This window comes from Scyliorhinus torazame, chromosome 11, assembly GCF_047496885.1.
Source record: "Scyliorhinus torazame isolate Kashiwa2021f chromosome 11, sScyTor2.1, whole genome shotgun sequence".
NCBI classification, from domain to species: domain Eukaryota; kingdom Metazoa; phylum Chordata; class Chondrichthyes; order Carcharhiniformes; family Scyliorhinidae; genus Scyliorhinus; species Scyliorhinus torazame.
This window is the reverse complement of record NC_092717.1, coordinates 193,008,104-193,022,708: the sequence shown is the minus strand read 5'-3', so window position 1 is coordinate 193,022,708 and position 14,605 is coordinate 193,008,104. Positions and strand designations below refer to the sequence as shown.

The window sequence follows — 14,605 nt, the reverse complement described above, 5'->3', positions numbered from 1 at the left end:
GACTATGATATAATGGAAAAAATAGAGACATGGCTCAGAGCAAAGGAGGATTTGGAATTTAATGTTCCTATTAGTTACAAGGTATTCAGGAAAGATTGGGAAGGAGAAATGGGGAGTGGGCGGCCCTGGCAGCATTTATCAAAGACACTATTTTCACACTGAAGATGGATGATATAGTTGAGAGGTCAAAAGCAGAAGCTGTTTGGTTCGAATGAACAATAATAGCAGAGCTAGTACACTGCTGGATGTATAGTACTGGCCACCAAACAGAGATTTGCAGGCATATTACAGAGCGATGCAATAACGAGAGTGGTGATAATAGGGCACTTCAGCTCACCTAATATAGATAGGATAGTAACAGTGCAAAGAGCAGAGCGGGGGAGGAATTCCTGAAAGGTATTTTTTTTAATGTATTCATGGGATGTGGGCATCGCAGGCTCGGCCAGCCAGCCCCAATTATCCTTGAGAAGGCAGTGGTGAGCTTCCTTCTTGAACCACTGTAGTCCATATGGTACACCCAGAATGCTTTTTTCCATAGCAACCTGATCCAACCATTCCTAACAGCGCTATTAGGAAGAGAGTTTCAGGATTTTGACCCAGCGACAGTGAAGCAATGGCGATATATCTCCAAGTCAAGGTGGTGAGTGGCTTGGAGGGGAATGTCCAGGTAGTGGTGTTGCCAGGTATCTGTTGCCCTTGTCCTCCAAGATGGTAGCGGTCATGAGCTTGGAATGTGCTGTTTAAGGAGCCTTGGTGAGTTCCTGTAAGCATACAACAGAACATCCTTGATCAATGTGTTCTAGCCCGATAAGCAAAGAAACGGAGGAAGATCAAATTCTAGGAATGTATTGGGTCAATTTGTGCATGTTTCAGTGGCGGAGCATTTTGTGGGGAGGATGGAGCACAGTGATTATAATATCATCAGGTTTAGAAAAGTTACGGAAAACAGCAAGAAATAATCAGAATTTAAAAATATTTAACTGGAGGTGGATTAATTTCAGTGAATTAGGAAATGATTTGTCCCAGGTAAATTGGAATCATAAATTGGCAAGTAAAGCAATAATAGAAGAGTAGGAGGCCTTCAACACACGGATGGTTTGTGTGCACTGAATAGATACATTCTCAAAAGGGAGAAAGGAAGGGCTTACAAAGTTGTAACTTCCTAGATAAGAAAATCCAGAAATTAAAATAAACTAGAAAATGGATATTTATACCAGAGAGAGGCCCCTGTGATTGGACAGGTGATCCCTCCAGCACTGGTTGAAGCAACGTGCACAACCTTTGCCACAAAAGGCCCCTCTGTGGGCCATTGAGCAACAACAAAGGAAGGCCTCACCCCGACCAGGAAGAAGCACGTTTTCCACCTCGATGAAGTTGGTGGACTACTCGTGCGGGAGGGGGGGGGTGCATTCCAATGCAGGGAAAATACCAGCAGTGGAAGATGGTGGACTTCCTTTTAAATGCCTTCTATTGTCATTTTATCAGCCGGCTGCTAATTTACTGAAGAAAAGGATTTTGCAATCTTATGTCAAAGCAGGAGGGAGTAATGACATTAGAAAAGATATAAAATGGAGGTACTTTTTAAAAAAATTAATTTTACAGGATGTGGCCATTACTGGTTCGGCCAGCATTTATTGCCCATCCCTGGTTGCCCTTCAGAAAGTGGTGGTGATCTGCCTTTTGAACTGTTGCAGCCCCAGTGGTGTAGGTACACCCACAGTGCTGTTAGGGAGGGAGTTCCAAGATTTTAACTCAGCGACAGTGAAGGAACGGCAATATATTTTAAAGTCGGGGTGGTGACTGATACTACTCCCCTGATACTACTCCCATATCAAAGGAGGCTTGGAAGAGGTAGCAAGAGCCTTCGCTTACCTCACTAACCTGGATACATTCTATCTGGACTGGATAATTTTTCAAATTTGAGGATTACTAACCTTTCAATTACACATAAGAGTACAATTGATCAGCAACTGAACTGGACTAGCCATATTAATACTGTGGCTACGAGGGCAGATCAAAGGCTCGGAATCCTACGGCGAGTAATTCACCTCTTGACCCCCCCAAAGCCTATCTACCATCTACAAAGCACAAGTCAGGAGAGTAATGGAGCCCTCTCCATTTGCCTGTGTAATAAGTCCACGGAGGCAGAAGTAATGTCACCAGAATTCCATTTATTTACAAACCCAACAGCTGAACAACCATGTCCATTCAGCCTGCTGTCTACACCGGGAGTGCAGAGGATCTGACACTCCCTGTTATATACACAGAAAGGAGTGCCCTGATTGGGCTACTAATCAGGGAACTCGTATTCTAATTGGCCAATCTCAAAGGCCTGGCATAAGTCATTACACTCCTCCCCCCCCCAAAGTCCAAGGAGCCCCCATGGTCCTCGTGACTCACGGGTCTCCTGCTTCGTTTTTGCGCCGGGTCTGGCTCCTCCACTTCGGCCTCCGACGTGGGGGGGGGGAGGTATAACGGCTAGGCACCCGTATTTTCAGATGTGAGTGCTGAGGGGTGGTTCACCCCTTTCGTCTGGTGGAAGGGGTACAGCTGCGGCATCATCCACGGTGTCCATATCCGAGTCCGATGTCCTCACCAGTGGTGTCAGAGGCTGTGAATGGTTTGTCAGGGAGGACGCTCCACGGTCCTCGGTATGCTGGTTTGAATCAGCTCCAGAGGAGGAAACTAATCTGGGGCCCGCACCGGGTCCAAGTGTTTCTTTATTATATGTTTTCCCACACGTCCTGGCCTTGACCATTCCTGCTACCCATGCGGGGCCATTCGCATAATTTCTGACCCATACATTTTCACCCGTTTGAACTGCCTTTCTCGGCGAGTGTTGTCGTGGCCCCTGCATTGGGCCTCTTGGTGTCGCTCTATTCTGCTACCTAAATTCGGGGATAGTAGACTCAGCCGAGTTCGGAGTCGTCTGCCCATGTGTAGCTCCGCCGGTGCTATTCCCGTTGTGGTGTGTGGGGTTGTTCTGTAGTCAAATAGCCAGCGCGACAGTTTGGTGTCCAATGATGCTGCTGACTATTTCTTCAACCCGACTTTTAAGGTCTGGACGGCTCTCTCCGCCAAACCGTTCGATGCCAGGTGGTATGGTGCCGTCCATATGTGCCGAATACCATTCGACCTCTTAAATTTTGTGACGTCCTGGCTGGTGAAAACCATCCATTATCCGAGACTAACACCTCCTTGATGAGTTGCGAACGAGGTGCGGAGTTTTTCCAATGGTAGTTGTTGAATTTGCAGAATTCATTTTATAGACGTCCAACCATTTGGATTGGGCGTCTACTATTATAAAAAACATTGAACCCATAAACAGGCCTGCAAAATCGGCATGAAGTCACGACCATGTCGACTTGGCCATTCCCATGGGTGCTGTGGGGCTGCCGGTGGCACCTTCTGCCCTTGTTGGCATGCTTGGCACCGACCTACCAATGCCACTATGTCTGTGTCCAGGCCCGGCCACCAGACATAGCTTCTGGCCAGCATCTTCATTTTTGAGACTCTAGGGTCCCATGATGTAGTTCAGCCAGCATGGCTCGACAGCCTTGACTTGGAACTATTACTCGAGCCCCCCATAGCAGGATCCCGTCTTCCACGGTGATCTGTTCTCTTCTGCTCCAGTAAGGGTGGAATTCCATATGGACTGGCCTTTCCATCTCCCCAGTTAGCACCATGTGTTTTATTTTTGATAAAACCGGGTCCCTTTGGGTCCATAACCGAATGTTTTGTGCGGCCACTGGAAGGGTGTCCAGGAAATGTAACGTCATTACCGTTTCCTCTATTTTGGGTACTAATGGGGGGGGGCGTCCGGTAATGGCAGCCTGCTTAGTGCATCGCCGTTTGCCACCCGGGTTTCTGGCCGATGCTCCAGTTGATACTGGTACGCCGCCAGTAGTAGGGCCCAGCGTTGGATCCGAAACGAAGCTATTGGTGGTATTGCTTTGTCTTATTTCAACAAACCCAGCAATGGCTTGTGGTCTGTAATTATAGTGAATTTCCGCCTGTACAATGTTATGGGCCAGGGTTTAGAGAACCCCAAAGTGTATCATGGACTTCACCTGACCCACAACGTTTAATAGATTGTGGATGGGGAACACACGGCCCACTCTACAGGGGGGTACAGCAGAAATGGCAAAGTATTTTTCTTAAAGCAAAACAATGTTTATTCTATGAACTCACGTTAACCTTTTTAAAACATACAATGAACATCTTACCAACCATTAATTCAAATACAACCCCCAAAGAATACAACACTAAGTAATCCTTTAAGCTTTCCTTTTAACATCCATAAGACTTAAAACACCTTTTACCAGAAGCACATCAGGTTAAAGTCACTACTGTTATTAGTTTTAAATCACCAGGATCGATTTACAGCCTTTAGATTACAGACAGATACTCTAATACACCTTCTGGCTGTGACTGCAACTATCCAGCTCTGAAAACGAAACTAAAACACACCCTGCATCAAACACCCGAAAACGAAAGTAAAGATCTGACAGACAGCCCAGCGCCACCCACTCTCAGACATCACTGCAGTAATAAACACCCATTTCTTAAAGGTACTCTCACTACAGATACTTATATACATTCCCATTTATAAACACCCATTTCTTAAAGGTACTCTCACATGACAACAAGTACTGGTGAGATTTCTTCACCGCGAAGGTCACAGCCAGTCCTTCCTTTTTGATTTGGGCGTACTTTCATTCTGCTGCTGCCAGTGTCCTGGAAGCAAATTCTATAGGTCGTTCCTGTCCGTTTTTATCCTCTGTGTGCCAAAAGTGCACCAACGCCATATGGAGACGCGTCGCACGTGAGCACCAACTCTTTCCTGGGGTCGTGGTGTGCCAAGACATTCTCTGAGGAAAGCTATTCTTTTATCTTCTTGAAAGCCCTGTCTTGGTGGGCGGACCACTCCCAGGCTTGCCCCTTTTTAAATAATTGATGTAGGGGGTCCAAGATGGAAGCTCTCTTCTGTATGAACTTTCATAATATGACAACAGTCCTAAAAAAGACCTAAACTCCTGGATTGTAGTGGTGGCCAGGGCATCTTTAATCGCCCTCACCTGATCCTCCAAAGGGTATAGCCCTGATTTGTCAAGCTTGTACCCCAGATAGGTTACTTGAAGTGCTTGGAAACCACATTTCTCCCTCTTTAGGCGCAGACTTGCTGCTGAAAACCTCCTAAGGACTTCCTCCAGGTTTTGCAGGTGTTCTGCCTTTGTTTTTCCTGTAATGACGACGTTGTCCAGGTAAATGGCGACTTGTAGTATCCCTTGCAATATATTCTCCATTGTCCTCTGGAATATTGCACAAGCTGACGATACCCTGAAGTGTAATCTTGTGTACTGAAAAAGGCCCTTCAGGGTGTTTATCGTTGAGAACTTTTTGGACTCTTCATCCAGCGTCAGCTGTAAATATGCATGGCTCATATCCAGCTTTGAGAATAGGAGTCCTCCAGCCAGCTTTGCATACAAATCCTCAATCCGGGGAATTGGGTATTTGTCCAGATGTGAGTAGCGATTAATCGTTTGTTTGAAATCTCCACAAAGGCGGACCGAGCTGTCCGGCTTAAGGATAGGCACCACGCGTGCCGCCCATTCTGCAAACTGGACCGGTTTTATTATTCCCTCAAAAGGGGTAAACATTTTAGGACTGCGGTGAGGAGAAATTCCTTCACCCAGAGAGTGGTGAATCTGTGGAATTCACTAACACAGAAAGTAGTTGAGGCCAAAACATTGGTAAATTCAAGAAGGAATTGTATGTAGCTCTTGGGGCTAAAGGGGTCAAGGGATATGGGGGAAGGTGGGATCAGGGATTTAACTTGATGATCAGCCAAGATCATAATGAATAGCGGAGCAGCCTTGAAGGGCCGAAAGGCCTCCTCCTGCTTCTATTTTCGATGTATGTATGTTAACTCTGTTTCTCTCTTCATAGATCCTGTTGGACCTGCTGAGTTTATCCAGCATCTTAATGTTTTTATTTAAGATTTCCAGCACCCACGGTATTTTGCTTTTTCTAAATTGTAGAAGTTCCTGAAACCAACTAGTTGCTGAAAGGTTCAGAAGTACCAAACATACAAATGAAATTGTCCATTTGCTTTCAGGTACGTTCTGCTGCAAGAAAGAGATGGCATCGGTGGCAAGATAACCACGCTCTCAGAGTGCGAGTAACACGGGCTATGTCTATACCCACGTCGCCCACGAGAATCAGTTTTCACAGCATAAAACAGACAACTGGTGTCTGACTCAACAAAACTCAGCAGTCTTTTCTTTTGAGTTTTCCTTCAACACTGAGGTGATTGGTTTGTTTGTGGATTGCTGTACACATTTAAAACATGCAACAGTGAGCAAGAGAAGCCGAAAACGCAAGGCCCACCACAACAAAATTGAACTGGTGTCCAGGAGTTGGGCAGACTGTAACTTTCCTTCAACATACAACACCAAAATGGCAAAGCGGGGAACGTGAGTGAGGCTGCATTGATATTGGTCCAGTGGTAATTGTGATGCAGTTTGCAGCTCGCGTATCTCTGTCTACAGTCAAACTCTGGCGTGGGGGAATGTCATAATTTCAGGGCCAGAATGAAGGCTATCTCAAAGCATTATCCTTTCAGCTTTCATCTTACATCACTGATCTCATGTACAAATGCCTAATTTCCTTCTCAAAAACTACCATGCATTGCCTCCTGGGAATCCATAGAATAAGGAGACAGAAGAAAACAAATGTTGGCTTCTGATGTCGCCAAGAAGAATACTCAAGGTTCAAAACATTAATCCAGTTTGAGAGAAATTTTGAAGGGATGAAGATCTATTCCAACTTCCACACCGTACAATGAATCCTTTCCAAGCTGCCTGCTGGATGTTGCAAGCCCCATATGTAAAAAGGACACCTAATCCATCAAATAGCATTCACCCAGCAGTGAAATGCAACAGAACTCTGTGTTATCTACAGGGATGAAAGAATTTTGTGTTAAATCACTGGTCCAAAACCAGTAGAAATTGAAAATGGATGGATCATTAGGTTCCATGAATGAAGAAAAAGCACACTGTGCATCACAGATGCAGTGCTAACTAGAACATGTCTTGCTCAACAGTAGAAATGAAAGAAGACAATTTGTAGTCTATTGCATTACTTTTATTTTGCTGAATAGTGAAATATTGTGGACCACGGTCAGTTAATAATCAATTGACCCAATTGAGTGAGTATTTGGAATTGATCCATTGATATTTCTGAACGTTTCAGGACACAAGATCACTCAGTCTTCAGCCCTGAAACACCTACCTAGAACCGATTTTTACAGCTGTTGGCCTGTTCACAATTGAGATGATCGTCCGAATTGAACTGACCTATAATCTGCACACTCAATGTTGAGGCCGAGCTAGATTACCAGCAATTTAGAAGACACACGATGAGACCACATCAAGGGAGTTACCTCCTAGTGGCAGCTAACTAGATACAGAGAAATAGAAGAATCACTTGGGAATAAAGATTACCTGCTGTATAGCCATTCCCCAAATGAATTGATTATTACTGAGCCAATTCACACCTTATCAAAACTTCTTGTTATGTGAGCTTCAGTCTTTCCTTTGCAGTTTAGTGTCATTTCCTCTTTGGGTGAGATATCTAATCCCAAATAGTTAGCTATTGCTACATGTTAAAAGTGGCTTGCTTAGTATATAATGTTAACAATTGTAATGATATTTACACCAAAAAAGGTCAGGATATTTAGGCAGCATTTTCTTATATTTATAGCTATTTTTCATGAAGCATAGATGAATGTTGCGAGGTTACCACTGAGTGCACTTTTGACCATGGCATGTTAAGGATTTACATGTTCCACTATCTACCTACGTATTACAAATCCTGTGATCCCCATGGAAATTGATAGTAGTGGCTGGGTGTGTCTTTTTTTAAAACTGCAAACAATCGCATCCTGGCCATGCTTAAATTATGACTCATCACCTTATCTCCCATCGTAGCTTTGTTTTCACAGGATTTCAAACTGCTTCAACTCAGCCATCCCGTCCTCCACCTGTCCGCAGGCAAATTAAAAACCTAGATTTGGGACTTTCTGTCCTCTACTTTCCTTTCATTATTTTCTCTTCCTACCATTTTTAGTCCTTGCCAACATTTCTCCCGCAATCAACCCATCGAAAATAAATCAGTGTCATTTGCTTCTGTGAGATCTTGCGTGGTACAAAAAGGTTTGTCCGCCTTACAGTGTCCTCATTTCAATAGTAATAATTGGAATAAACTGAGGATGTATTAGGGAGCTACGTTGAGGGCAAACACGGTAGCACAGTGGTTAGCACATGGATAAAAACAAATTACAACAGATGCTGAAATCTGAAACCAAAAAGAAAATGTTGGAAAATCTCAGCAGGTCTGGCAGCATCTTTAGGGAGAGAAAAGAGCTAACGTTTCAAGTCCAGATGACCCTTTGTCAAAGCTATAATACAGAGAAAGTGGGAAATATTTATACTGTGGAGTGAGAATGAAAGATGATTAGCACAGTTGCTTCACAGCTCCAGGGTCCCATGTTCGATTCACTGACTGTGTGGTATCTGCACATTCTCCCGGTGTGTGCGAGGTTTTCCTCCGGGTGCTCTGGTTTCCTCCCACAGTCCAAAGATGTGCAGGCTAGATGGATTGGCCATGCTAAATTGCCCTTAGTGTTCAAAAAGGTTGGGTGGGGTTACTGGGTTGATGGGGTGGAGGTGTGAGCTTGGTTGGGGTGCTCTTTCCAAGGGCCGATACAGACTCGATAGGCCAAATGGCCTCCTCCTGCACTGTAAATTCTATGAAATGTAAGGTCCTCCTTTTCTCTCTTTCCGCTATCTGACACGATAAGCCTTCACCTAGGTTTCTTGAGTAAATAAAGACCAATTCTGTTTGTCTGGAAAGTTAAATCAAATGCTTTACAATAATCAAATATCATTATTCCATACTCGAGGTAAGGGGAGAGTTGCGGAAGTTGTCAAAGGAAGAGGGCAGTTTCATAGAATTTTTGACTTGCCTTTTCATTCCAAATGAAAGTAAAAGATTATTTTTGATGATATTCTGCACAATGGACCTTAAGCATTCATCAGATTTCCTAAATCACGCTGGAAAATCATTGTAGTTAACTGAGTGCTGTATAAGCAGGATGAGCATTTAGAAGGCAATCCCATCTTCACCACCTAAATGCATAAACATATTACATACAATTTACTGCACAGAAACAGGCCATTCAAGCCAAACAGTCCACAGGCTGTTTGTGCTCTACTCGAGTCTTCGGCCATCCTTCAACTAATTCTATCTGCATAACTCTGTATTCCCTCCTCCTTTAATGTCTCTGTAGCCTCTCCTTAAATTAATCCAACTTCTATTGGCACCCCACCACCACTTTCGACATTGACTCCCTCCACTGTTGATGCACAGTGGCAGCAGTGTGTACCAGCTACAAGGTGCACTGCAGCAACTCACCAATCCTCCAATGCAAGCAGCTTCCAAACCTGTGGCCTCTACCACCAATAATGACAAGGGCAGCAGATATACGAGAACACCACGACCTGCAAATTCTTCAGGCCACCATCCTGGCTTGAGACTCATCGTTCCTTCACTGTTACTGGGGCCAATCCTGGAACTGCTTCTGAACAGCACTGTGGGTATACTTATACCACAGGGACTGCAGCAGCTCGAGAAGGTGGCGTACCGCCACTTTCTTGAGGGCAATTGGGGATGGGACAATAAATGTTGGCCTAGCCAGCGACAGCCACCTTCTGTGAAATCATTTTTTTAAAATTTGCATCAACCACTCCCTGTGGTGGGGATTTCCACATTCTCACCACTCACTGGGGAAAGATTTTTCCTGAATTTTTATTGGATTTGTGAGTGACTATTTTATTCCGTGGCCCCTAATTTTGGTCCTTTTGCACATTGGAGTAATAAACTTATGAATGAAATATAAGCCATGTAATGCTATTGGTAGCTGCTTAGAGAGATTTTATTGAAATGTCCACACTGTTTCATGTTGCTTTTATGAACTTTTAAGAGGGTAGATTTAAATATTTTGGGCTGTGTGTAACCTTGTGTGTATTATAAGTTAAGAAATTTCCAAACTCTGGGTTGTATGCCACATGTGGCCCCCGGACAAAATTACTTGACCCTCAAAACTCAGGAAATCCATCCTGTTTGTATTTATATTTCATAATTCGTGACATGTCCTTTATGACTTTTGTGGAACTAGTTAGCTGTTCTTATCATTGGACACAGAGGTGGATGAATCCTAAATCATCAAGATCCTTTAACATCATAGAATTTTACTCGGCCGGGATATTAAGGAATATGGAGCAAAGGCAAATATATTGAGTTGCGGTACAAGTCAAGCATGATCTATTGGAAGGACAAGGCTTGAGCTTTGGATATCCTACTCCGGGTACAACAGCTTGTATTTGTGTAGAACTTCTACTAAAATGCCTCAAGGTGCTTCACATGTGCATTCTAAATTAAATTTGATACTGAGATACACAACGAGATATTGGGGCAGCGTTCCAAAAGGAGGAAAGAGGTTGAGAGGCAGAGAGATTTAGGGAGGGAATTCCAGTGCATCTGAAAGCATAGCCACCAATGAGTAAAACTGGGGAAGCTCTAGAAGCCAGAATTAGAAGAACATTGATATCTCAGCTTTACGGAGCTTTGTGGAAGATGCAAAATTATGGATAAGCAATTTAAAATTGAGGTGTTAATTAACTCGGAGCACCAGGGTGATGGGTGAATGGGACTTGCTGTAAAGTTAATCTTTTCAATTAATTCAAGTTTATGGATGGTGATATCAAAGTCATAGATGAAGGCTTCAGCAGCAGACAGGCAGAGGCAGAGTTGGACGATGTTACTGGTTGGAGATACATCTGCAGGTCAATATGATGCCAAGGTTGCAATCAGGTTGTTTCAGCCTCTGTCAGTGACTGGAGAGAGCATTGGAGTCACTAGCTAGGGAACTGAGTTTGTGGTGAGAACCAAAAACAGCGGTTTTGGCATTCCCAGTATTCAAGTGGAGGAAGTTTATTCTTATCCAGTAAAGGATGTTGAACAAGCAATCTGACTAGCTGGAACAGCGGAGGGAGTTGAGCTGAGAGAGAGTTGGGCTGTTGTCAGTGTGCATGAGTAAACTAACACTTTTTTTTTAGATAATGTCACTGAGGAGCAGCATATACATAACAAATAAGAGGGGTCCAAGAAGAGATCTATGGGAACACAAGAGGTAATGGTACAGGGGCGGGATGAGAAACAATTGCAGATGATTCTTTGGCTATGATTAGACAGGTAAGAATGGAATCCGGTGAAGCAGGCGCACCCAGCTGGACAACAGTGGAAAGGCATTGGAGGAGGACGGTGTGGCTAAACTTGTTAGCGTCTGCAGCCACGTTGAAAAGGATGAGGCGGAATTGTTTACTTTTGTCACGGTCACATAGGATGTTACAATGTTTTTAAATTATATGCTTCTCTGTCAAGATTAGAAAAATATTTATTACATGGAATTGAAATATTTGTGGCTTTTTTTTTAATAGAGCAAAAATAGACTCAAATCCTAAGAAGAAGAAAGGATTCATATAAATAGTTCGATCTCAAAGAGATGATATACATAAAAATATCAAAAGAAAGAACCTGGTGTGAAGATTGAATTGTTTCAATGTCACTTGAGACACAGGCACTTTGTGTTGTTGGCCGCCATTTTGCACCTTTATCGCCCCGAGCACAAATGGCAATGTGGGTGCAAATTATCACGAGACTCGGAAAATGAGAATCTCTCCAGCGAGATCTCATTTTCTGACTTTCCCCACTCCTACGCTGGTGATCTGGCAAGGTGTCCCCCCAGCGAGTTGGGAGACTTATTTCAATAAATTAACCTAATTAAAGAGCTTCCCCACCGTATGTTCCGCCCATATTAGAAGATCCCCATTTGCTAGAGTGATGTCACATCAATGAGGTTTATAACTGATTTTGCAAAATGTGAACCAGGCAAAGGGAACATGCCAGTGGTGCACAAGTACATGTAGCCCCCGGGGAGACACATGCCTGCACAGTACCCTGGCACTGCCCTGCAGCATTGCACCTTGGCAGGGGGCCCATCTGGGGTGCTCCATTGGGAGGGAATGTTCATCCGTTGGGGGGGGGGGGGGTGTATTGTCACAGATTAGGGCGATGAACCGGCAACAGCCTCAGACCACCAATGTGACGACATGGGCCATGCCGGGAGATTTCTTCTGCTGCAAAATGTGATGAGACAAGCTGGATGGGCAGCCTGTGAGCTACAGGCAAGTTCTCCAAGCACTCTGCGCAAATAATGGAAAATCCTTCCCGATGTTATCTTTTCCTTTCTTAAAATGACCACCCAAAATAGGGCATGGTATCATCATTCAGGTGCCACCCAAGTGGGAGAAAAACTCATGTGTAAGTATCGGCAAGCTATTTACTTCCAGGAACCATCACAGTCCAACACAGTAAACGTCTGACCCAAAACTCACATGCATGCACTTGGCAGGCAAAGCTCCATTAGTAACCAGGAATTCAGTGAAGTTTTAAATTGGTATGGATACATTTGAAGCAATTAAGAAGTCTGTCTCATGATACATTGGCAATATGTCTTCTCAGCAGCAACCAGTTTCAGTTAAAATATATGTTTCATACATGGTTCATGTCAAGCACCTTATCCTAGTAACTTCCTGTAAGGACTCCATCCAATTCTTTCAGTTTCTCTTCTGTCACATCTGTTCCAATGATGCTACCTTCCAAAATGGCCTTCTGTCTTATCTGCCTGTCTCCTGAACCGAGGTGTCACCCCCTACCACCACCACTGTGGATGACAGGGCAGTCAACAGTGCCTGACCCTATCCTAGACCTCTGTCCTCACTCCTTCCCAGAACCATGAGTCCCCTTGTCCTCACTTTTCACACCCACCACCCTCTGCATTCAAAGGATCAGCCTCCGCCAACTCCAGCATGATGCCACTAACATCAGCATTCCGCAGGGATCACACCCTCTGTGACACCCTGGACTATCCCTCCACCACCATTTCCTCTTCCTATGGCGCCTTTCCATGCAATTCCAGAAGGTGTAACATCTACCCCTTTACCTGCTCCTCCTCACGTTCCAAGGCCCAAAACACTCCTTTCAGGCGATGCAGCATTTCACTTGCACCCCCAGTTTGGTTTACTGTATTCGCTGCTGCCAATGTGGTCTCCGCCACACTGGGGAGACTAAACGCAGACTGTGTGATCGCTTTGCAGAACACATTTTCTCAGTTCGCAAGCATGACCCTGACCTTCCTGTCACTATTTCAATTCACCATCTTCATCTCATGTCCACATGTCCGTCCTTGGCATCATTCACATTTGCCCTCCACCTCCGGGAAGAACCTGCTCATTCGGGTTCTAGGCACTTGGCTCTGTGCACCACTTTAAACTGCATGAGGCTTAGCCTAGCACAGGAGGAGCTACAGGAGGAGGTGGAGTTGGCCCTGCTCAGTTCCTTGCTCCAACCCACTTCTCAGCTTCAATTCGTCCTCCCATTTCCGTCTAACTTTGTCCAATGGTAGTCTTGCCCTGTCCAGCAATGGTCTGTATATGTTCCCACAGTTCCTCCCCTCCTTACTGTCTGTTGATTAGTTCCTCTAGGAGAGTATCTCTCAGGGTCCTGAGGTACTTTGCTCTCTCCTTGGGAAAAAATGTTTGATTTGGAGGTGCCTGAACTCCTGTCCCATCAGCATGTCCAGGTCCTCCGTCAGCTCGTCCAAGGTTGCTGGTCTGTCCCCTATGTAAGGGCCCTTAACTGCTAGCATTCCCCCCGTCCTGTCTCCATTTTGTAAAGGTGCGGTCAAGCATGGCTGGCGGGAATTTGTGGTTACCGCAGATGGGGGCCATGGAGAACATCTGGACCAAAATGCTGCCTCATTTGGTTCCACATCTTCAGTGTGGCTGCCATCACTGGGCTGGATGTGTACTTTGATGGGGGGGATGGAAGCGCTGCTGTGACGAGGGCTCGGAGGGTCGTTCCCTTGCAGCAGGACTCCTTCAGCCTCACCCATTCTGTGTTTGGCTCTTGTATCCATCACATTACCCTCTCGGCTGTGGGCTCCCAGTGGTGGTACTGTAGATTTGGCAGGGCGAGTCCGCCCATGTTATTCCTCCTTTGCAGCATCGACTTGGGGATCCTCTGGTTCTCACACCACCCCTCCCACCCCGCCCCACCCCGGAAATGCCATCATCATTTTGTCTACTTTGGGGAAATAGGCCTTGGGGATGAAGATCAGTATGGATCTCAACAAGAAGAGGAACCCTGGCAGTACATTCAACTTGATCGTCTGCACCCTCCCCGCCAGGGAAAGCGAGTGCACATCCCATCTCTTCAGTTCTCCAGTCTTTTGGCCAGGACTTTCGCGAGTATCTTGGCAGCGAAATGAGCCTGTGTGATCCACATTCCATCGGGTACTTGTCTTTTTTGGGTATCAGCAATATCGTGGCCTTTGTTAGCATAGGAGGCAGGGTGTCCCTCACTAGTGAGTCTGTGAACATGTCCCATAGGTGTAGGACCAGGACTGGTGCAAACTTCTTAT

General features: G+C 45.0%; 1 protein-coding gene across 3 annotated transcripts in view; it reads left to right on the top strand.

Moving 5' to 3' along the window:
- LOC140385748 (corticotropin-releasing factor receptor 2) overlaps positions 1 to 12,061 on the top strand; it is a 391,042-nt gene extending 378,981 nt beyond the window's left edge. For all 3 annotated transcript variants that reach the window (XM_072468214.1, XM_072468215.1, XM_072468216.1), the window contains one exon: positions 6,119 to 12,061. In XM_072468214.1, coding sequence (XP_072324315.1) covers positions 6,119 to 6,259 — 141 coding nt within the window. In that variant the 3' untranslated portion in view covers positions 6,260 to 12,061. The remainder of the gene's footprint in view (positions 1 to 6,118) is intronic.
- Positions 12,062 to 14,605: the final 2,544 nt, after the last annotated feature.